Source organism: Schistocerca americana, chromosome 3, assembly GCF_021461395.2.
Source record: "Schistocerca americana isolate TAMUIC-IGC-003095 chromosome 3, iqSchAmer2.1, whole genome shotgun sequence".
Taxonomy (NCBI): Eukaryota; Metazoa; Arthropoda; class Insecta; order Orthoptera; family Acrididae; genus Schistocerca; species Schistocerca americana.
In genome coordinates this window covers 752,705,971-752,731,872 of record NC_060121.1, presented here as the reverse complement: position 1 = coordinate 752,731,872, position 25,902 = coordinate 752,705,971, and the positions used below count along the sequence as shown (strand labels likewise).

The window sequence follows — 25,902 nt, the reverse complement described above, 5'->3', positions numbered from 1 at the left end:
ATGACTGAATACACAGGCAGCAACCTTCTATGAAGAAGGGATACAAAAACTTGTGCCAAGCTATGACAAGTGCCTACAAAATTTCTGATGCTATGTAGAAAACTAGTTTAAAAGTTGTAGATTTTTGTACAATAAATATTTTTTCTGTATCTGTACACATTTGTTTTATATAACCAAATGGAACTTACTTTGAGGACAACCCTCGTATCTTTACTGGTGTACTTTGGAATGATGTTAAGCGGGGGCAGTTGTCTTGCATACATGTGTGTGTGGCGGCAGGAAGGAAAAATGTTAAGTTTTCTGGAGTTACGTACAAATGAAATGTATTTCACTGCATGAACGTTGTAAATTTATGGCAGCAAGGTATCTAGGACTATTATTTATGAAAATAACATACGAAACATTTTGTCATCTACATTATTCTACAAACACGTCAATCTATAGTGCTTCCAGATCTACAAGAGAACCTGGCTTCCAGGCAGAAGTAGTTAAAGCAACGGATTTAAGGAGATCCCCAAGAAGCATAATGAGTATTTTCTCTTTAAAACCACCACTAGACTCGGCCAACAATATTTAATTACTCCATCCCCCGCCCATCCTCCCCTCCTAAAAACATCCCTGACTGGACCAACTGAACCATATCGTTTGCTACAGCTTCAACTGTTTATCACTGTATCCGCAAATGAGGAACATCCTACCCACAATTCCTCCCAATCCTCCTAAAGTGGTATTCTGTTGCCCTAACAATCTATGCAATAGCCTCATCTAACCTTAATCCACATCTAACCCTTTGCCACATGAGTTATATCCCTGGGGAAGACCTCGGTGCAAGACTTGTCTCATACACATATATGCTGTAAGAGGCTTATACTAACCCACCAGAAGCAGAGCCACCTGCGAAAGCAGTCTTTCATACCAGCTATGCTGCAGTTTTCACAGCATTTTATGTTGGCACGACCAACCAGCTGTCCTCCCAAACGAAAGCCCACTACCAAATTATGGCCAAGAAGAGCAAATCTTATCTAGTGGTGGTACAACGTGCTGAGCACAATATGCTTAATTTCAATGGTTGCTTCACAACCTGTACACATCTGGATCTTCCCTCACCCAAATTCATCAGTTTATCTGAACTACGTGTTGGGAGTTGTCCTTGAAAACACGTCCTCCATTCCTGTAATCTTCCTGGCATCAATCTCTGTTCGCAATCTGCCCTCACACTTATCCCTGCCCTGCCTCAGGATACAAATTTTACTCATTCGGCACCCATGATCTCTTCCCAAGTGTCACTTCCCTCTATTCTGTTTCCCTACATACTCCTTGATGATGTCGTCATCACCATGCACTGCACGGGCACATCAGTACTTATGTACTTGTAACATGTTGTATTCCAATCCTATGCACCTCCTGCCTCCCTCACAGCTATCAGCAATCGTCCCCAATCCTCTCTGCCTTTCTCCTCTCACATGTTTCACCAAACACAAATTATCACACCAGTCAAGACACAAAACACTGCAGTCTCACCACACTGTTTTCAGCCAGCACAATGTAACTATGCTGGTGTGGTCATATATGTGTACTCTAGCTTCAAAAATGAGTCATTCAAAAGCTGGCAACATTTACAATCTTGTTTGTGTGCCTGTTGAAACTGAAAGCCTCTACTATTTGATGAGTTACCTTTGCTCCTAAATTATTTACATTCATCTAGAACTTTCCACTACCATATCTACCTACAATATGTTCTACTTACTGCCCTTCCTTCTCTCAAAATTTTTTTAAAATTTTAGTTTGCACACTGTTTTCTTACTTTATCTTCTTGCTCTAATTTACATTACTCTGTACTTCACTGAGGAATTTGTATATATGGGTAGTACATGGTTTATGATGAGAACGTATTTAAACTTTAAATCAACCTCTATCGACTTTGGTTTACTTGCATGCCAACCCAAATTGTCAAGACTTCATACATACCTGTACATTTTGCAAAGCCAAATTCTCTCTCGCACTTCCACCCCGACAGCCAAATCTTGGAACAAGACCCGTCACTGACGTAAATATGCCAAGCACAGCAGACACAGCAACATCGATGCATATATTCGTATGGTAGCTGGAAAAGGGAAATTACTATTCGGATCAGCTTAGTTTACTTATTTTTATATATTCACATATTTTCAATTAAGATATAATGAAGTGATTGTCTGCCAACAGGAATATATGATTTTATAACTATATATCTGTTAGTACAATAATGCAAAGACTACTGTGGGAAAAAATATAATTATTGTGACAAGAGTCCTCCATTAAGCTTCATCTTCAATGTCTCTCCTAACCCGACTCCTTCATTGGGCTCTCCCTCCCTTCCCACTCCGAAAAAAAATTCACCTTGTACTATTCTTTAGAGTTGGGGTTGGGTTGTTTGGGGAAGGAGACCAGACAGCGAGGTCATCGGTCTCATCGGATTAGTGAAGGATGGGGAAGGAAGTCGGCCGTGCCCTTTCAGAGGAATCATCCCGGCATTTGCCTGGAGTGATTTAGGGAAATCACGGAAAACCTAAATCAGGATGGCCGGACGCGGGATTGAACCGTCGTCCTCCCGAATGCGAGTCCAGTGTCTAACCACTGTGCCACCTCGCTCAGTATTCTTTAGAGAATGGAGAATTTACTGCATTGGAACTTTGTAACAGATGAAAAGTGTGTAATGGACTAAAACTTTAACAAACCACTTGTTTCTGTCATTGCTTGAATGTAACATAAGTAGTTTCAAGTTTATAAAAAAAGGACATCATTAACCATCTGTACAGATGTCTTGAATCTGGACATCATAATGCAAAGGTAAAAGATATTCAAAACGTCATGACAGTCATTTAAAAGTTATAAATTAGACACATCCTCAATATAAATTTGGAGCTTTGTTACTTTATTTGTGAACAATTTCAAACATGTTATTTGTAAGGAAGATGATGCTCCATGAAGTCAAACCTATACTACCTGTTTCTGATAAATCTTGATGTAGACATGGGTCAATCAAATTATAAATTTGCATATATTATTTTAATTAATGCCTTCTCTGTACAATACTGATGGAGATACTATCGAAGACAGTGCCACCAAAGCAGAGTTATTAAACAAAGCCTTCCAAAATTCCTTCACAAAAGAAAATGAAGTAAATATTCCAGAATTCGAATCAAGAACAGCTGCCAACATGAGAAACGTAGAAGTGATATCCTCGGAGTAGTGAAGCAAATTAAATCACTTAACAAAAGAAGTATCTGGTCCAGATTGTATACCAGTTAGTTTCCTTTAAGAGTATGTTGATACAGTAGCTCCAAACTTAACATATACAACTGTTCACTTTATGAAAGAGCCGTGCCCAAAAACTGGAAAGTTGCAGAGGTCACACCAATATTCAAGAAATATAGTACAAGTAATCCATTAATGTCGATATGTAGCAGGATTTTGGAACATATATTGTGTTCAAATATTATAAATTACCTTGAAGAAAACGGTCTATTGACACACACAGTCAACATGGTTTTATAAAACATCGTTGTTGTGAAACACTAACAGCCCTATACTCACACGAAGTGTCGATTCCTACTGACAAGGGATTTCAAACTGATTCCATATTTCTGGATTTCCAGAAGGCTTTTGACACTGTACCACACAAGCAGGTTGTAGTGAAATTGTATGCATATGGACTATTGTCTCAGCTATGTGACTGGGTTCATGATTTCCTGTCAGAGAGGTCACAGTTTGTATTAATTGACAAAGTCACTGAGTAAAACAGAAGTGATTTCTGGCATTCCGCAAGGCAGTGTTATAGGCTCTTTGCTGTTCCTTATCTATATAAATGACTTGGGAGACAATCTGAGCAGCTATCTTAGGTTGTTTGCAGATGACGCTGTCGTTTATCGATTAGTAAAGTCATCAGAAGATCGAAACAAATTTCAAAACGAATTAGAAAATATACCTGTATTAGAAAATATACTTTTAGTGTGGCACAACTTGACTAGAAGAAGGGATGGGTTTGTAGGACATGTTCTGAGGCATCAAGGGATCACCAATCTAGCATTGGAGGGCAGTGTGGAGGGTAAAAATCGTAGAGGGAGACCAAGAGATGAATACACCAAGCAGATTCAGAAGGATGTAGGTTGCAGTAGGTACTGGGAGATGAAGAAGCTTGCACAGGATAGAGTAGCATGGAGATGAAGAGCTGCATCAAACCAGTCTCAGGACTGAAGACAACAACAACAACAACTGTATTGTGCAAAAACTGGCAACTGACCCTAAATAACAAAAAGTGTGAGGTCATCCACATGAGTACTAAAAGGAATCTCTTAAAACTTTGGTTACACGATAAATCAGTCAAATTTAAAGGCTGGAAATTCAACTAAATACCTAGGAATTACAATTAGAAACAACTTAAATTGGAAGGAACACACAGAAAATGTTGTATGGAAGGCTAACCAAAGACTGCATTTTATTGGCAGGACACTTAGAAAATGTAACAGATCTACTAATGAGACTCCCTATACTACACTTGTCCATCCTTTAAGAACACTGCTGCACGAAGTGGGATTCTTACCAGATAGGACTGATGAAGTATGTCACAAAAGTTCAAAGGGCAGCATGTTTTGTATTATCGCGAAATAGGAGAGAGTGTGTCACTGAAATGATACAGGATTTGGGGTGGACATAATTAAAACAAAGGCATTTTTCACTGCGATGGAATCTTCTCACCAAATTTCAATCACCAACTTTTACTTCAAAATACAAAAATATTTGGTTGATGCCAGCCGACATAGGGAGAAATGATTGCTATAATAAAATAAGGGAAATCAGAGTCCGCATGGAAAGATACAGGTGTTCATTTTTTCCGCACGCTATATGAGATTGGAGTAATAGAGAATTGTAAAGGTGGTTCAATGAACCCTCTGCCAGGCACTTAAATGTGATTTGCAGAGTAGCCATGTAGAGGCAATCAAAGGAGAAACTACAATAATATTACTACAATTGCATATATCAAAGTATTTCTCCATGTTGATCCACTAACTATAAAGAGACACTTTCTTCCCCTTTAAAAATCTACATTCTCTTTGAGGGTAGCATCCATCCCATAGATCCATTACAAGCATGTGCTAACAACGATTCGCAATCTGTCATTAACTTTCTCCTTTTTTATGAAATACGCTGGAAGTTATGCATTCAAAATATCAAGAAACTCATTAACATGCTTTTCCTGCACGAACTATCGCTGACTGCATCTTCAATTCTGCTGAATGACTGATTAGAAATACATGATTCAAAGCCAATAGTTTAAATAAGTGCAACATATACGTAATTGCTCACTCTAAGAACTAATATTACACAAGAAGAAACTGTTCACTGTTATTGTGTTGACCATTGCAATAATATTTTATCTAGCAACTATAATGGGCGATATTCATTTACAGAACAGCCTTCCTCCATACTATCCTCTACCAAGTTTCACATTAAAACACCATCCAACAAATTATGTATTTTCTTTTTGTCTCTGTCTCTCTCATAATTAGTCACTTACATTGTTATTGTGATAAAAAGTGCCCTTCACAGATAACCAAAGTGATGAAGACAGAATGTTTATGTGGGGGACAGATGTTGACAAGCAATACAAAGACCAATGGTGCCACACCCGACTGAACAAGCTAATCAAATCAGCTGTCACTGAGGACAGCCTGAAATAGATTTTAGAACAAGATTAGTATTTTAATGCTGGCTTAAAGCTTCTGAAACAGTATAACTGAGGAGTCTATCAAAATATGGATGTATTAAAACTTAAAAGGAACTGAGCTTATTGGGAAACTTTTAGGTTCAAGTCATACTGAAGATGGAACATACAAACTACTAATAAATAAAGAAACTGAAGAGTATGTGAACTTTTTTATTATTACATTGGTGCATAAGTCTTTGGCGTTTGCGTTTTGTATGTTGGTTCCGTTTGCTATGGGTTTATTTATACACTGTTATTTTTTATTTATAGTTCACTGTTGCTATTTTAATTTACATATTGTCCTTTTGTCATTTGGAGGTAGTGAATGGAGCTGTGAACACTAGAAAATAGAATGCCAAGTGGAGAATTGGAACATTTCACATATTCTTCTGTTCAAGCTCAATAGAGGGGTGACAGCAATGGAGGTAGCCAGAAACATTTGCGTCATGTATGGAGATAATGCCACTGGACGGAACATGACAAGAAAATGGTTCTCTCATTTAAAGGAGGGTCATTTTGACATTAGTGACTCTCCATGTTCAGGGTTCGATAAGATTGCTTAAACACATTAATCCACAATGATCCACATTAGTGTACTCAAGAACTGGAATTTAAGGAACTGTAATTATCCCACCATTGTGTGATATCTGCAAGCAATGGGGAAGGTTCACTTGCAAGCAATGGGGAAGGTTCACTAATGAGGTTTATGGTACCATACGCTTAAACAAAAATCACACAAATCAGTGGGTGGCCATATATGTATCTCTGTTTGCTCATACCATTCCTACCCTGTATCATTACCAGTGATGAGATATGGGGTTTTTATGCTAACATAAGAAAAAGAAAGGAATAGTTAAGCCCAAACAAAGCAGGAACTCTCTGTACAAAGACCTGCACCCATGCACAAAAGATAATGTTATGCATCTGGGGGAACAGCAACAGTATAGTAAGGCTGTGTGAAGTGATGATACTCCATGATAACATCTGCCCACATTCTGCTGTACTGACAAAGAACTCTATTCAGGAGTTGGGTTGGGACTTCATTTCGCACCTATCTTATTCACCCGATCCCCTCAGATTTTCACATTTTCCATTCTCTACTGAACAACTTTCAAGGAACTTCATTTCCAGATGAAAATGCGCTCTGAACATGGCTCAATGAATTCTTTGCCTCAAAACCACATGATTTCTACAGTTATGGAATTGAAACGCATTGGCAGACCATTGTAAATAGTGAAGGAGAATGTATTATTGATGATTAAAGTCTCTTATGTGTATCTATTGTGTTTATTAAATTTATGGAAAAATGCTACAAACTTATGCACCAACTCAATAGATGGGTCATTGAATTCTTTGAAAAATGTTGTGAAGTTAAAACTGAAATAATAAAATGAATCAGTGGAGTGAAAGAAGACCTGAAGGAAGCAGGACTAACAGTTTGGTATACCAGACAGAATAATTTTTATGTGGAAAATTCGTAGCCGGGTAGTTGGCCTGCCAGAAGAAATGCTGAGCCGCCTCCTCATCTCAACGATTTTTTATGTGTGGGCCTGAAGAAAAAGAAGGGACAACAGTAAGTAGTGTGAAGTGTCTCCTCTCTCCTGTCTCAAGACAGACTCCAATGGATTCTCAGTCAGGTAACAGCACTAATAGAATGAAAAAGCAAGAGGAAGGCATCTCTTTCTTTCATCAAAATATAAGGGGCCTCTTAAACAAAACAGATCAAACTTCTTATTAATGTTAATGAAAAGGTGTACTTAACTGAGCACCATGTTACTGATAAATGTACCTTGCCATCTACAGTAAGTTATAGTTTAGTAACATACTACTGTAGGGAAAATAAAGACAAAGGTGGAGTAGCAATTTATGTTAAGGATAGTGTAGCATACAAAGCTATAGATATTAAGAAATATTGTGTGGAACAACAATTTGAGGCATGTGCAACACAATTTGAGGCATGTGCAACAGAAATAATAACTAAATTCTACACAATAATAGTGTTGGCTGTCTACAGGGATCCTTCAGGTGACAAAGACTTTTCTACATTTAATGGAACTCCTTCTGTCAGGGTTACTTCCAAAAGCAAAGGATATTGTAGTTTTGGGTGATTTCAATATAAACTTTGACAGAAAATAAGAATAAAATTGACTTTGAGATTGTGATGACCTTACATAATCTGATATCAGTAATAAACTTCCCAACAAGAATTACATCCGAGTCCCAAACTATGATTGATAGCATTTTTTTATATGCAAGTAGACATCAGAATTATACTGTCAGGCATGTTACAAGTGGGCTATCAGATCATGATAGACAAATTCTCACTCTTAATGATGGTAATCTGTTCAAAACAGAATTTCCTCAACGGAAATTCATAGGAGTAATGAATGAAGAGGCAAAAGAAACTTTCAACCATAGGTTGCAGCAAATGGATTGGTCTTTAGTATATAGCCATGATAATGTTGAAAATAAATTTAACTGTTTTATAAATGAATTCTGTGCTCTTGAAGAAATATTTCCCAAGAAATAGGTCAGAAACAGTGCTTCCAATTGTGTAAGTAAGCCTTGGATTACAAAAGGTATAAAATAGTTATGGAAAACCAAAAGGGAAACTTATGTTGCAATAAGATTATGTAAAGATGTAGAAAAATGGGAACACTATAGGTTATACTGTAAAATTTTAAAGAAGGAAATCAAAAGCCCTTTATTACGAGAAGAAAATAGATAATTCTAATAATAAAATAAAAACAATTTGGAGCATTGTAAAAAAAGAAACAGGAAGAGATACAACAAGCAAAGAAGATGTAAATAAAAATCAGATATGAAGGTACCATAGTAGATAACCCCAAAACTGTGGCTGAGATTTTTAATAAACACTTCCTATCAGTAACTCGACAGATTGGTTGCAAGCCCAATGTTGATGAAGCTATAACTCTTTGTCAAGCAGTATATTCAAACACAATTTCAGAAATGTACCTTAATCCTGTCACTGTAGAAAAAAATTTAAAAAATCATCATGTCCCTAAGAAGTAAGAACTCTGCAGGGGTGGATAATGTATCTACTAATTTACTGAAATATTCTTGTGTGTGGGTAAGAGACATTCTCTGTCATATTTTTAATGCTTCCCTTCAGGAAGATGTTGTTCCCAGTAGACTTAAGTATGTCACTGTGAAGCCCCTGCACAAAAAGGGCGCTAAAGCTGAACTAACTAACTATCGACTTCTCTCTTTGCTGACAGCTTTCTCGAAAATTCTAGAAAAGCTAGTACATGTAAGAATTACTGATCATCTCATGAAGAATGGAGTTCTCAGCAAAAGCCAATTTTGGTTTCAAAAGGGCCATTCAACAGAAGATGCAGTCTATGCACTTGCAAATGAAGTCCTAGAAACCCTTAATGAAAAAATGCTAGCACTTGGTGTCTTCTGTGATTTATCCAAAGTGTTTGAATGTGTTGATCACCAGATTCTCTTGCATAAAGCAAAGTCAGTAGGAATAAGTGGTGTTGCAGGCAATTGGCTACAGTCAAACCTCCAAGACAGAAAACAAAAAGTTGTCTTGTATAGCTCGGGTGGAGTATGTGATGTTTCCTCACATTCTGAACGGAGTTCCATTACATGTGGAGTGCCTCAGGCCTCAATTCTTTGGCCACTGTTATTCCTGGTTTTTATAAATGATCTACCATCATGTACAAGCCTCCCGTGTACATTTACATTATTTGCTGCTGATACCACAATTTTTATGAGCAGTAGAAAAGATAGTAATCTTGAGGAACTCATTAATCACATACTCTCAGATGTCGTTAATTGGTTCAAGCTGAATGGTCTCATTCAATTCCAGTAATACCAGCTTTATTCAGTTCTGCACAAAAACAGAAAAAGAGAGAGAGAGAGAGAGAGAGAGAGAGAGAGAGAGAGAGAGAGAGAGAGAGAGAGAGATATAAGTGTGACCTATGGTAATCAGCCAATAGAAAGAATGGAAACAACAAAATTTCTTGGAGTGCACATTGACAAGAAAATGAACTGGTCTTCACATATTTTAGATCTCTGTAAGAGGCTCAGCTCTGCTACATATGCTTTACGGGTTGTCACTACATGTGTTGAACCTAACACTGAAAAAGTGGAATACTATGGCTATTTCATTCACTCATGGAATACGGCATTATATTTTGGGGCAACCAGCCATTAGCAAGGAAAGTGTTCATTGCACAGAAGCGAGCTTTAAGAATTATATGTGGATTGCGCCCAAGAGACTCGTGTAGAAACAGCTTTCGAAAACTTAAAATATATGCAAAAACATGCCAATATATTTTTTCTCTGATGTGTTTTGTTTGTATTTCAACCAAACAGTAATTATCATGAGCATAAGACACAGAGGAAGAATGACATACACATCGAGCATAGAAATTTGAGCTTGGTGCAAAAGGGTGTCCACTATACTGGAACAAAACTCTTCAATGCTCTTCCTTCTGAAATAAAGACAGAGATTCATAACAAGAGTAAGTTTAAGAAAGCATTACAAATATTTCTGCTAGAAAAAGCTTTTTACAGTCTATATGAATTTTTAACTAAATAAATTGTAAACTTTTAATATTATATAATACATGTTGACATAACGCCACTAAGAATGTTATTTAACTTGAGCTCTGTATCTGTGGGTGCTCTGTATCTGTTTTCTTTAGTGCTTCAAAGTATTTTCTTTTTACTGTATTGTTGCTCAAAGATTTCACTGAATAAATTTTTATATAGTTATGTACTCAAATGTCTGCATATGCTATAAGATTATCATATTGTATTTGTAAAAACTGACTCGTTCCACGTCCTTGTGAACCCAACACAGTTGGACCTATGGAACATGAAATAAATCAAATCAAATCATTGAAACCAAAAGATTTTATGACAACATGGTGTCTCAAATTACTGACATTTATAAAACATACATAATATAACTACTTTAAAATGTTGTGTAAACAAACATTTAAAGTAAAGGTTCCCATCATTTTACAAAATAACAGTCACAAGCTGGATAAAACCAATCTTTTGGGCATGATTGCAGTGACCTTCCTCAGTATCTATTAAAAGAGAATCTGTTTCTCCCCTGTAGCCACTGCAACCATGGCCACTACAACTGTTTTACCCAATCAATGATTATTTTATAACATCATTCAGTCCTACACACACAAAACTGATGTTCACTGACTGACCTCTAAAGCTTCAGTAGTTACAGTCTTACACTACTACACAATCAGTAAAATAAGGGAAAGGTACCATTCATCTACAGTAGACTGATGCGAGGTGCACACACACGTGCGACAGAAAGCAGTGTTCATTAGCTTTCGAGTTCTGGGTGTTTTTCTAGCAGAAAGTACACACACAGACACTCAAATGCACGCTACTGTGGCCAAATCATACATTAATCTAACAAAACCAAAATCACAGATAGTTCCCAACTGTCCTTACAGTCAATATTAAATACAAAACTCCACAAATAGGTTAAAAAAAAAAAAAAAAAAAAAAAAAAAAAAAAAAAAAAAAAAAAAAAAGCCTGTTTTCGCGAGTGTCATTAGAACTGATACCTTTTAGTGACTCACCTGCCAATCTGCTGAGCGAGTGTATTGGCACGACTTTTTGTTTGTGAAGAAGAATTTTCACTTCCCATGTAGCATGTCACAAGTAACCTGTTACAGAGCTCTTTAGGATCAGATGGAGTGTATTCTGGATCACAAACGATTTTGCGAACATCGGCAAGCACCTGTGGATCTGAAGATGCCAAACAGCTTACAATAAATAATAATTAAAGAGTAAGAGCTCAAATAGCTGTGAAGAAGGAATTAAAACATATGTACCCTTCCAATATAAACATGTTAATTAGTATAGGACATTGCACTTCTGTCAATGCAAAAACAACATTTATGAAAAATAGCCATATAAAGTAGATAATACTGTTTTGTGTCAAGTTGTGTTTTCCAAAATTATTGAATCTTTTTAATATCTAGATACGGAGACAGAAACTGCTTCTCCAGGTTGATTAATTGAAATATAGAGTCCTCTGCCTATTTTTCAATATTGGTGCAACGTAAATAACAAATGAATTAATTGAAAGAAGCAGAAAATTCAAACATAACAGCTTCTCAAGTGAGGAGAAATTTGAATTATATTCGTATTTGGTCATTTAATTCACATTCAGTATGATATTTGTAAATTATGCTGAGCACATGCAAGGTTGTTTTGTTAGTCAAGAACATATTTAATTAATTTTCTGTAAATCTCATTCAAGTTGACGTAACTTTCATATTTAACATCACTGTCACTGAGAGATTCAGTTTTAAAACCAATCTACTCAGGGTTCCATTGTGAAAACAATGGTTATGAATGTTTGAAATCTATCATCTCAATTACATAAATTAATTTTAATCCACTTGGCTTCTGCAAACACTGTTGCAACCATTACTGATTTCAAACAACAAGCCTACAATTAGAATTTGCAACGAAAATAATGATTCAGTTAAATAGTATAATAATAATAATAATAATAATAATAATAATGTTACCAGACAATGGATAGTAAGGTAACCTCTCACTACACAGTGTGTCCCCGAGAGGAATGGTCACCATTCAGGGATATGACAGGAACGATCATTTGATGCTAAAGTCTGTTAAACATGGACTCTAAACTGCATACCTTAAGAGCTATGAGAACTTGTTTAGTAGCAAAGATGTGTTTCACATTAGTGAAGATGAACAAATGTTCACTCTTACAGTGTGCACTTTAGGGCTCATATTTACTAGCCTTTTTTGCTTTAAGTGACTGTTCATGTCCTATCATTGAAAACCGACCATATCTCCTGACACCATGTACATTACTTGATGCTCAACTTATTTGTAATCTGCCTGTAAGATGCTTGTCTTCCAACCAAGTCTTCCAGTACCATTCAATATTAGCAACCACTGTTGAAGAACTCCTTGATAAGGGCTATTTTACAGCACAACTTGATTGTGATACGAATTCAACATTGTCAAACAAGTCAGATTCATTCATTCACACCATGTTCTGATATGCCATAATGAAGGGGAGTAATCTAATAATTCTCCTACCCAGAAAGCACAAGCTCATGGCACAGAAGGGAGACAAGAGGAAATAAACACCAGACTAATAAAATATTACACATTATAATAACGCAAACTAAGAGCAATTGCAGAAATCAACATATACTATTAATGATGAATTCAAGAAATTATTTACAGCAGACTGACAATGTGATACACAACCACAATTCCAAAACAATCTGTCTCAAATCTTTTGAGATAAACTTGCATATTCTCTGCACATTTTCCATTACTTCTTTGAACTTTCTACCTAGGGTTGCTTAATTGTCAATGTAACATCACACTACAGCATTACTGTTTATGCATAAATTAAGATTCAAAACCATGGGAAGTATGTCATTACATTAATCATCTTCCAGTCTCTTTGAAAATCGAGAAACAGACATATACAAAGTGAACAAGTGACGGAAGCTATTACATCAATATCTAAATGGTGCTGTCTTTGACGGTAATTTAGATACAGATGCGGAGTATTAGCCACTGTTACCCTTAAATTCAGTTTATATGACTGAACACAAGCTTGGCACAATACTAACATCTACCCAGCAATAATTTTTAGTGTTCTATTCTGTTACCATTACAATAATAATTTCATTAGAATAGATTATGATTAGAAGTTGGACAATCTACTACACTCACTGATACATAGCAAACTGGATGGAGGTACGATGAAACAGAAAGTAATATTTTCAGTTCTGTTCTGTACATACAGAAGTGTTAGTAATACAGTGAAAAAACTTCAAATCAAAGTAAAAGCAGCAAATTTGGGATATATTTACTACCAAAGTAGAACATGATATTCAAGGAAGACAGAAATTTGAATTTAAAATGATGAGACACCAATGAGAATAGAGAAGACATACAAACTAAAGAGATACATAAAAAAACTGTTAGACTACTGCAAGGAATATAGGGAAGAGAGGATGAGGCAAACAGACACATAACAGAAAGAGGTTTGCATCAAAAATACGACAAATAGAGAAGGTGGTGGTTCAGAAACCAAAATACAATAATGCACAAAGACTTAACATATTCAGTGCACCAAACAAAACTTAAAATTCAGGTTTCCCCTTTTTCTCAAGCAGATGTCAAGACAAGAAAAGAAATTCTTGATAAACGGAATTTTGTTATACTGAAATCTGTACCTACAAATTAAATGTAACTGCTAACAATGAAAGAACTAGCTTTACACTTCTGAAGTGGGTCAGCTTTTCAAAAAGCCTTCTTTTCTCACCAAAAATAACAGCCAATATTGTGTTAAGGTTTGTAAAATGGTCTATATTTTGTTTCAAGCAAAAGAATACAGCTATAATCATCATCATATCCTGATGAACCTACTTAGGCTTTACCTGCATATGGTATGTTTGTCAGGTTTGCAACTGGATCCTCCAATTAAACTGATATGTTTCAGCATTTTCACTGCCATCTTCAGATGCTGAGAGGAACTGGAGAGGAACTGCTGAGGTGTCACAGCTGTTAATTCCTCCAATGCCACAGAACCCTACTGTACCAGAAACCATCCACTATTCCCCATAACAAAGTGCAAGTACAGCACAACTGGTGTGTAACATATATATTGCAATCAGGACAATTACCACTAAATCCACTGCCGACCGTGTTATAGTAGCCAAGAGACAATACATGTTAAAACAGAGCTCCATGTCTTGCTTCAAGGAAACCCAATCAATAAGATAATGTGTTAACTAATAGTTTAATCCCTAACACCTTCTTAAGGGCACTGTCCCAATACACAGATGTGGCAGCAACTACCTACATCTCCTCATGTTTCCCCAACAGCCTTCTGCAAACCATGCTCGACCAATGTGGATTTTTATGGTTGGTGTCTGATGTGGTGATCATTATCTGTATGCCTATCATGGACTGTACAAATTGTTTGGCCTATATAAGCTTTGCTACAGCAACAGAGAATCTTATACACCTGGTCTTCCTTGGCCCCAAATTATCCTTAACAGTGATAAGAAGTGTTCCAGTTCTGGCTGGTGGACAGAACAAAGTCTTGATATCAATTTTTTTTTAAATCCTCCAAATTTTGGAAGAGAGACTCCCAGCACAAGGGAGGAAAGCAACTGTTTCACATGCATCTTCATGTGTTTCTGGTGACTGTCCACACTCCAAGGTATGACAAATCTGCTTATCAGAGTAACCATTCTGAATGAGGCTGAGTACAGGACTATCTCATTGTGGAAGTTGTTTGTCATCAATAAAAGGTCATCATGATACAGTTTGCTTGTGACGCAGCAGTGGTCGCTAAAATAGAAGACATGCTACTTTACAGTCAAGGAACCTGTACTATCTGACAACATTAATATGCAATGAAACAAAAATAAAATTAAGGTGATAGTAAGCATAGCATGTGGACATGTTGGATAGCTAAATGTTAAACTTGGACAAGAGACACACTATGAAATGTATGGCATTTGCTATCCTGGAAGAAGAACAAAGACCCAAGAGGGACATACAAGGACTAGAAAGTATTGCATGGCGACTGACAGGAATTAAGAATTGTATCAAACCAATCTCCTAGTGCTGGTGACAAACAATAACTACATTCAGACTGAGTAGGCACTGCACATACAACACACTTCTTTTACAACTGAATGAGAAATAAACATAAGTCAACAGACACACTCATTTACTACTTCCTTATTACCCAACATTTCCAGTATAATTTATGGGAAAATGCTGTACAATATGTTAGAACTGCAGACCACCACATTTTTAAAATACAATTAAATTCACATATCAAGATTCCAAAATTGTAATAGTATGAAAAACAGAATGAAATTAAGGAAAACTTCACATTTTTGCCAAACTCTGATGATATGTTGCATCAACTGATGTTCAGGTAAAAAAAATGGAAATGCCATGTGGCTAGGGCCTCCCGTCGACTGGACTGTTCGCCTGGTGCAAATCTTTTGAGTTGACGCCACTTTGGCAACTTGGGTGTCGATGGGGATGAAATGATGATGATAAGGACAACACAACACCCAATCTCTGAGTGGAGAAAATCTCTGACCCAGCCGGGAATCGAACCCGGGCTGTTAGGTATGACATTCCGTCGCACTGACCACTCAGCTACCAGGGGGCGGACGATATTCAGGTGATTAATACTCAGTGCTGTAAGTGGCAAGAGAGGTATTCACAACATTTTACATACACAAACAACCAAATTTTTGTGAGAGAATATTTTGAAATACATTTAAGCAGCCTAAAAATAACACACATACTAACTGAGCAGGTTCCAGCAGTTATATGAAGACTAAGATACCTGCACAGGACAGATTGGCATGGAGAGCTGAATGAATCCAGTGTTTTGACTGAAGAATAACATGAAACTGATCAATATCATACGTCGATAACCTTTAGTGCTACAATTTTCACAAAACATGAAGCTGAATTTACAGTTCTGTTTTTGAGGCAACAATGCATCTGCATAAGAGATGCTCTGCTAAAGACATTTTTAAACTACCTATACCATCTTAGCATCACTAATTTGGCACTCCAAGTGGCATAGTGGCTGAATATCAATGACACTGTATATACACAACAACAATGCCAAAACTTCCTGACAGATGGAAACTACGTGTCCTTTCACAGACAAGTGCTCCACTAACTGGCCTATCCAAACATGACTCGTGACCCACTTTCACTACTTCATTTGTCAGATCCTCTCTCTTATCTTCCAAACTTTGTGAAAGTTTTCTTATATACATTGTGAGATAAGCACTTCTGGAAAAACAGGGTACAGTGGAGAAATGGCTTGACCACAGCCTAGGGGACTGTTTCCAGAATGAATTTTCACTCTGTAGCAGAGTGAATGCTGATCTGATTTCAAATATTAAAAGAAAAAATTGTTGAAAAAGAATATACATGAAGTTTTTATGACATCATTATCTCTTGTTGATGTATATCTTGACTTGTTCCACATTCCAGAACATTATCCTCCGTTATGGAATCTACAGAACACTATGAATGAACAAACCTGATTGGTTTTGGAATGAAAAACACACTTTTGACTTCCTTCCTTTGAAAAGGGGGGGGGGGGGGGGGGGTTATTAGTACCAACAACCAATATCTCTCTGCGTTACAGAATGCCTCTTGGGCAGCAGAAAAAACACTGTGCTACCAACAGTAAAAAGTAGTTCCCTTCCGTTTTTCTAGATTTTTCTCTAGGTAAACACTACATATTTACTGATACACAATTACAACTGGTATCTACCATCCCATAAGTGCATAAAAATTTTTTTTTTTTTTTTTTTTTTTTTTTTTTTTTTTTTTTTTTTTTCAGGTAACTGTAACTTAGTATATCTGAGACTTGCCTCCTTTTTGTACAGCCGAAACTACCTGTGTACACATTGAGTAAACAATGCAGGCACAGCTGGAAGAATCAACACCGCCACTAAGAGGCAGGAAGAAGCCACCCTGGCCGGACCTCCTAAATGAGAAAAAATTTAAATTTAAAAAATCAGAAATACAACAATATATAAAGGTAAATCTATATGAAAAATTTCTTAAGGAAAATAAGCTAGAAACAATAATCTACACTTGTTTCTCCTTTCACCTTCTTATCATTCCACAATGCCCCTATATTTAAACATCTCAGGTTTTGATGTGTGTGTGTTAATTTTTCTGCTAAAATTTTTCCCCACATATTTCCCCTTATGTCAAACAGGCATTCTTTGATTACAATGTCCAGGCTGTTTCAGGAGGAACCGTTAACATTTTAGGAGAGGGTAATGCAGACCATTTCGAATAAAACATTCCATGTAATGTGTCCAATTTTTATTTGTTACAGAAATACAGTATGAACCAAACAAAATAGTCATAGAATGTGTAGCACAGGTGAGTGATTAAGTTCAAAATTGATATTCATAAATTCCAGCTCCAAGTTTTGTAGCTCTTCCGAGGTTGTCTTTTTATTCTTTTATGAGGGCAGCACTATTCATAATCTGAACAATCAATTCATTTCATGTGTTAATTTTTACTTTGCAGACTTTACCTTTCAACAATCACTACAGGCAAAATACTTGATAGTAAGGTCACATGACCTGGGCAGCCAAGAAATTTAAGCATTTCTATTGATCCATATTCTGGGAGATCTTAGGTTTAGATTGTGTGTCACTAGAACGTGCAGTGGTCCCTTCATGTTGGAAGAATGTACCCTGCTTGTAGCCATAGGAACCTCTTCCAATAATTAAGGAAGTTAGTTTTCAACAAAATGTAGGTAATGGGGCTCTGGAAGACACACCAGTAACACAACAGGTCCAATCTACCATACTACACTACGTATTTCAGACCCCCTTCATAGGCTAATCAGTTTGCCAGACTGGTTGTAAGGACCAGCCCATCCACAGCTCTCACTAGTACAACTACATGTGGCCACTGACAACTGTCTGGTGGACTTGGTCTGCTGTGAGCCCATTATCATTGCAGTGTACTGATGGACTGTGGTTTTGCAAACATCTGGATAAGCATACAGTTTACTACTGGTGGAACACACATGGATTTACTGCTCATACACATGTGGATGGGTCTACTGATCAATCGACATATGGATAGTGGTCTCTACATAGATGCATTCTCGAAAATTTTTCTCCAAAAAAGCATGTGGGTTTTTGTCAGGCAACCAGGTTGAGTTACGAATGTTACCAGTATAATCACGAGTGAAAGTGGTTTCGTCAGTAAAAAGTATTAATGAGATTATTTGATGATTTGAAATCAGCTGACACCAAATTTCAATTGTCTTCTTTCATTTCTTCCTTGAAGGTGTTGAATCTGCTGTAAATGATACGCATAGAGTCCATGCATATGTAATGTCTGTTATATTCTTGCATGTGGAACTCTTGATTTGTGTAGGAATTTTGTATGTGCTTGTTGAAGGTGTGTGTTCTACTAACTGATAAATGTCTTCTACTTCATCCACACAGTGTTAAATTACACATTCAGATGAAATATGACTGAAGGGCATTGCACCAGTCTTATGCAGTTTAGTGAAAACAAGTAAACACTCTAGGTTGACTGGAATTTAATAAACTAAAGTTGACCATCAGTCCCTTGGTCAAGAGGCAGTTCATCTGCAGTTAGTGACATCAGACAAAAATTTGACTGAATTAGCGAAGTATAAAGGAATAGGAAAATCAAGGCCCTGAAAGCAATATTGATGACAGAGCTGAGACATAATTTAAAAGGACGTAAAAGTATATGGGATGGATGGGCTAGTACAAATGTCAGAGCAAATGAGGGATCTGCCATAGTCATCTACAACAAGAGAAAAGTCACCTGCACTCAACCACATGACAACACGAGTGAGAGAGAAGACAGTGAGCCTTTTAATTGGGAGATTAGTAATAGTAAATGTAAGAAGGTAAAAAACCTAAGAGACATTAGCTATTCCGACAATTATAAAATAAGACGAGAATAATAATTAGGTTGCAGGTGCGTCAGGCCAAGTGAGTGACCCCTGGGGCTCTGCATGAGATGGGGCTCATCCCCTCACAGCCATCCCATCCCTGAACCATTACAGTCAAAGAGGGGTATAGCATCAAAATGCTATCTCTAAAAAAGACAACAGAATGGGGTAGAAAAAAAAGGGCTAACCATGTCTAAAAGCAGTTAAAACTGACCACAGCAGCTGGCAAAGGTGGTGCAATTGAGGATCCCCACACCTAGAATGCTACAGGAGACACACCAATACCAAACAACCTCACCCAACCCAGAAAGTAGTTTAGAACATTATATCTGAGAATACAAACCACTTTTCATGAAGAAAATGGAGAATCAGTTCAACTGCCTGTGAATTGTCTGTGAATATTAGGAGGCAAAGAATCCAGAAAACTAAACTTAGCATGGAGAGCCAGGAGGCGGGGGTATTCCACCAGAATGTGAGCTACTGTCTGCAAGGCTCTGCAATCACAACATAGGGCTGGTTTGTTATATAAAATAAATCTATTGGTTAATCCAGTATGATCAAAGCGGAGGCCACATAGGATGGTGGACTACTCCTGGGAGCAACAGGAAGAGGAGCACGCACCAATAGCAGGAGTCTCCTTTATAGCATGGCATTTATTACACGGGACAATAGCCCACCAGATTTTCCATCTCTGAATGATGAGAGGTCTTATATGCACCTAAAAACATGCACGTGGGGTGTTCAAAACAAATTATAGGTGAGTAACCACTTCTCTAGCCAAATAACTGGCCAGTTCATTCCCTGGGATGACCATAACTTTGGATCCAGAGAAAGATAACTGAGCAGGCAGTACAACTAACGTCAAAGAGTAACATTGATGAATAGCCTGCGGATTGCGCATTGAGTCATTACAAAATAAAAAGGGGCTGAAGGTGGTTTGTTGAACTGAACATAAGCCATCAGCCCTACTACAAAAGACTAAACATTTCCAGCAACAAATGTTGTTCCTGACTGGTAGGCAATGTGTATTCTGCCCTAACCATGATTTTAGAATCTCCAGTGTAAATGATAGTAGGACCCTGATACTCCTGTAGAACTGAGTGGAACAGCACTGGAAGCTCATGCGGTGACAAACTTGAGAACCTTGAAACAGATCAGTTCTAATTTGTGGTCCAGGTACTTGCAAAAGCAGGGGATGGGGCAGTTATGTGGCAAAGCATGGGGAGCACATTCTGAGGAGATTAGGTGAAGGTCTCCAAGGGATATTCCAACTGGCAATTCCACAAAAGCCAGGTAACAGGGGATTAATGACCCTTGTATGCAAAAAGGTTTTGATAAGCTGGATGATCAGGAAGTTATCAGATAGTGACTGAACAAGTGAACATGAATTGTATCATTGGAAATGAAGAGGAAAGAGCCCCTCCCACCTCCCACCATTTGGCAAGGAGACTGTATGGGATTAGTCCTGAAGGTGCATGTGGAGAGTCTTATTCTATAATGATGGACTGGAGCCAATGATTTCTAAGCTGAATGTGCAGCAGAGTCATAAATATGGCATCCATAGTTCAGGTAAGATGAGACTAGGATCTACATGGAGAAGAGTAGCATTACCTGTACACCAAGAAGCGTGGGAAAAGAAGTAGAGACATGGGGCACTCATATCAGCTTTTTATCAGTGAGGAGCCCCAAAAGTCGGGATTGTGTAATAATGTCCAAGCACTGAGTATCCACCTATAGGTCTCGGTCAGAATGGACAGTGGTATGGTGACAGAAATGCATCACTTGAGTTTCTGCAGGAGACAACTGGAAGTCATGAGAAAGGGTCTGAGCGGAGGCCCAAGTCATCAACGTACGGTGCATGGTTAAGCAGCAGTCTGACAGAGCTCACTAGCTCATTGATGAAGATGAGGAACAGTGTAATACTGAGTAAAGTGCCCTGCATGATTCTGTACTCTTAGACCAGTGGGGAGATGAGTAATTTTCCAATTCTAAAACAACTCGTGGGACAAAAATTTATGAAGAAAAGTTAGTAGGGATCCTTCAAAGCCCGAGTCATGAAGGGCAAGTAAAATGTGATTCTGGAGTGTCATATGACTTACGTAAGTCAAAAAAGACTGCAATGAGGTGTTGGTATTTAGAAAAGCCTGTCAAGTTGTTGATTCCAATCTAACCAGATGGTCAACTGCAGAACGCCTCTCTTCGAAATCATGCAGATACTGGGGAAAAAGGCTTTACAATTCGATAACATAGCATAATCACTGGGCTACCTTCCTTTTTGGTAGTTTGCAGAGTATGCTGGTGAGGCTAAATGGTCAGTAGTTGTCAATGGATGTGGCTTAAGTATTAAGATGATGGTACTGTTTCACCACTGTGACGGGGAAACACCTACTACCCAAATACTATTGGAGACGCTAAGTAACTGAGTCTTTGAGTACCAGCCAAATGTTGGATTACTTCATTATGAGTCTAATTAGAGCCTGGGTATATTGTGTGATGAGTCATGAGCCTGAAGCAATTCCCAATCTGTGAAAGGTTCATTATATAATTAGGCATGACAGGAAGTATAGGACAAGGAGATGTCCTCAACCTATCTTTTATTCATTTGAAAGACTATGGAGCTTGGTCCATACATGGGAAGAAGAGACATACATTTCCAAGGAGCAGATGTAGCAATCTTTGTGTTCTTTCTTACTGTGCTTGATTCAGAGCGACTCGTTTTCAAGGGCCAGAGGAAACTGGCCCTCATCATAAATTTTGTGATATAGTTTTATTTGGTGTAACAATATTATGCAAAGGAAAGTTGCTACTCACCATATAGTGGAGATGCTGAGTCTCAGATAGGCACAACAAAAAGACGGTCACACATAGAGCATTCGGCCAGTAAAGCCTTAAACACACACACACACACACACACACACACACACACACACACACACACAATTGCAGTCTCAAGCAACTGAAACCACACTGTAGCAGTGGGGTTTCAGTTGCCTGAGACTGCAGTTGTGTGTGTGAGTTGCGTTTGCGTGCGTGCATGTGTGTATTTTTTGACGAAGGCCTCACTGGCCGAAAGCTCTGTTGTGACAGTCTTTTTGTTGTACCTACCTGCAACTCAGCATCTCTGCTCTATGGTGAGTAGCATTTTTTTTCATAATATCATTACATTCCATCCTGGATTTTCCATTGTTTAATTTTATTTGGTGAATTTTTTCAGTATTATATCAAACAGACTGAGAATGACATGAGTCTGATGTAGTGCAGGTGACACAGACCAGAGGTAATCAGGCCTAGTTTCCACTGCACTGCTACACAGACACCATGTTGCTCTGTGCTGTCAATAGCCGGGCCATTGGATCAGGTCCAGGAGCCAGCGTCAGGTGGTCCTTACTCCCTCCACACCCCCAGCTTCAAAACTGCAGTCACAGTGACATGACCAACCAGTTTCCCTTCCTCCGCTTCGTTCCTAGCTGTAGCATCACGTAGGATCAGCTTCAGTGGGCCCGGAGGATGGAGCAATTTACGCATAACTTCCTTCACCGCATCTCAGCAAACTCTGCTGTCTCTCTCCCCTCCTGCCCACTCGTTTACACAACATTTGGCGCCAGGAGGCTAGGATCTGTAGCTGGAGCCATACCGAGGTGATTCTGCACCCCTGGCAGAATTGCCCAAGCAGTGATGCCGCAGCCACAGTTGCGGCAAAAGCTGATATTTTATCTGAGCTTCAAAATATTGGAGGCAATATGTGACCTTAAATCCCTGTATTTTGCATTCACTGAGTAGGTTAGCACACTTCAGGAGTCAGGGAGGGTGGTCATTCCTGCAACTGATACAGACAGATGCTAGCGCACATGGTTAATTTTTGTCAAGTGGTCAGCCACAGCCTCCACAAACTGTTGTCACATGTGCACTGTTAAGGCGTATGTACGAAACACTGGCATTTAAAGCACAATATCAGGGGTGTGAAATATGGATTTGCACTGTAGTGATATCATGATTTTGATCTTCTTTGGAAGCACATCCCCATATTATTGTCTGGTGAGTCTCCATGTCCACAATGAATGAAGTGGATCCTCCACCTCATCAAGTGGTCATGCAGTTCTTCGCCCATTTGTAGTTTTCATTTCTGGCGAAAAATTGATCATGTACTATGTTGTGGATTTCATGGGGTACCATGGTAACAGGCACATCACAAGGTTGTTTACAAAAGAATAACACCCAGGACTGGGTAGTGTTTGCCATCCTGAGATGGAACCACTTCATAATTTGCTAGAGCAAGAGAGTTCATATGTTTTCCGTATTTTATACAAACATCATTGGCTTAATAGAAAGAAAGGGCCCTCCATCTGTTCAGGCAAAAACCAGGAAGTGAGGCAAACAACCATCTGCAAGATGGACAGTTCTGTTGTTTGCTCATTGTTGAGACCGGAGGGGGCAACTCCCTACTGACAGGATGACTGGCACTGAACTATGTGCCCTGTCTGAAGAGGCTGCTGGTGCCTAGTGGCCACTGGCTGATAGCTCTGGTCATTTCATGACACCAAATATCCACCACAATGCTGCCTACTACAAACAAGGGATCTCTTACAAGATCATCATCCAACTAAACCAAAGGCCACCTGGCATGATGGCCAATGCCCAGGGTGCTAGTACACCCAAATGGACAGACACCTAATCATAGCCATATGTAAGGACACGACAGCTTGGGTCAACAGTATGATCCCTGCATGGTCAGAGGCTATAATTATTAGGGTACATGATGATCCCTCCCCATCCCTCCATAGAGACTGTGTACCATGCTGAGAACGGGAAAATTTCCCTACTCAGTTCACAAACATATAAGAAGCTTTGAAAAGGTGGAGGTCAAGCCCAGATGTGAGGACCACACATGAATTAACTGAAATATGTGGTTTAAAATAAAATGAACTACATGGGGAGATGGCGAAGTTCTATCCGTGATTTAGACCATCAGCAAGGAATGTGTCCTAGATTCTAAGCCTGAGAAAAGATACAGTCAGAGAGTAAAACTGAAGCATAGAAAAGACTGCAATGGCTTGGTGCCCCATGATCGCCATGGACATTCTCACGTGTTGTGAGCCCCCTGGAAGGAATAAACACTCTTGAGTCTACTACTATCAGGTTAAGAAATTTTCTGTTGTACTCTATACAAGCAACAGTAATGTTTCCATTACAAAACTTATATACAAATACGATATTGGCATATTCAGTATTTGAAAATATGTGTGACATGGTCAAATGATCCATTTGAATTGGGAAATAATCACAATCACAGTTTAAGAAGTAAATTACATAAACTCTGGCACAAATTCACAACTAACTTCAAAACAAAAATGACGATTGATTAATAAAACCATGGTCAATGGAGTACCAACATGCGAAATCAAAACTTACCTTTATAACCAGCTGCATGGCTGTAAGTAGCAAGAAAACCACAGGGAATGTGTTATTCAAATTAATTCACCACCACCTAAAATATTTGCTATTTCTCCTGAAAAACACTTTCTTCCATCAGTCATTACTTTCTAATTAACAGTAATTAAAATGGCACAATGTATTTGGTTACAAAGTACCCTTTTATTTAAATTTACAGAAATAATTTCCATTATGTACAGTGCACTTCTCAATTCACCTTTTGAAACTCCCCAACAAATAATTTATTCCTAGTGTTTTCAGCGAGCTAAGAACTTTCACTGTTCCCAGCAAGAACTCATTATCAAGGAGAAAGAACTACCACAAGGGTGGCTGGCTGTATATGACACCATTTCACATAAAGTGGATCAATTTTTGGAATAATCTTTGAGCTCAATATATAAGAAATCCAAGATCTCGGGTGGCATTCAACAGAAGACTGCAAAATTTCATGTGAATAAACTATCAGTGATGTGAGCAACATATCTGGATTACCCTTAGTGTTCTGCACATTTTTAAAATGCTGAATCAGTCACAATTTTCATGCTACATGAGGTTGAAGTTGTGGAAAGATCAAGTGCAACAATTTTACAACCAATTTGGAACAGTAGTAATTTTTGAGAAAATAAAGTACGGATGCCCTTTTCCTATTTGTGCTAAGAAGTTGCTAGTTATCAATTTCACCAAACTGCAGCTGTTATTTATTAGTACTCTAGAAGTTGTTAATATGTGAACACACAAAAATTTTTGCATCAAATTTGTGCTTTACTGTGAGATTGAGCTGCTAATTTTTATCGTCTTTCATTTTCTGTATTTTTAGTTCATTCTAAAGTACAAATATTTTGCACTGGAAAGCTTGCTTCTTTGTATGTTTTGGAGACTCCTCAACATGATTTAAAAATGAGGTTGAAAATAATTATGTCAGACATTCACAAACTATTGTTACACTTAATGTTTACTTTTTGTCTATATCTAAAAATGATCAATACATTATCACAAAAATGAAAATCCAGGATAGAAATAAGTCAAGTAGGAGAATAGGCTACCCTTTATAAACTGCCCTCCACAATGATTCACTGACAATAAATGTAAAAATATCCAACTTGCATTTTATCAATTCATAATATTTTTGCAAGATAAAAGTAGTTATGTAAAAGAAGTTATATAAAAGTATCAATCTCTACTTGTCTTTTTT

General features: G+C 37.9%; 1 protein-coding gene across 1 annotated transcript in view; it reads right to left on the bottom strand.

Moving 5' to 3' along the window:
• The window catches only part of LOC124606531 (glutamine-dependent NAD(+) synthetase), a 206,455-nt gene that overhangs the window by 90,993 nt on the left and 89,560 nt on the right, over window positions 1–25,902 (bottom strand). The window contains exons 9-11 of the mRNA XM_047138516.1: window positions 17,191–17,306; window positions 11,335–11,503; window positions 1,969–2,104 (exon numbers count right to left, since the gene is read on the bottom strand). Of these exons, the coding sequence (XP_046994472.1) occupies window positions 1,969–2,104; window positions 11,335–11,503; window positions 17,191–17,306 (421 nt within the window). The remainder of the gene's footprint in view (window positions 1–1,968; window positions 2,105–11,334; window positions 11,504–17,190; window positions 17,307–25,902) is intronic.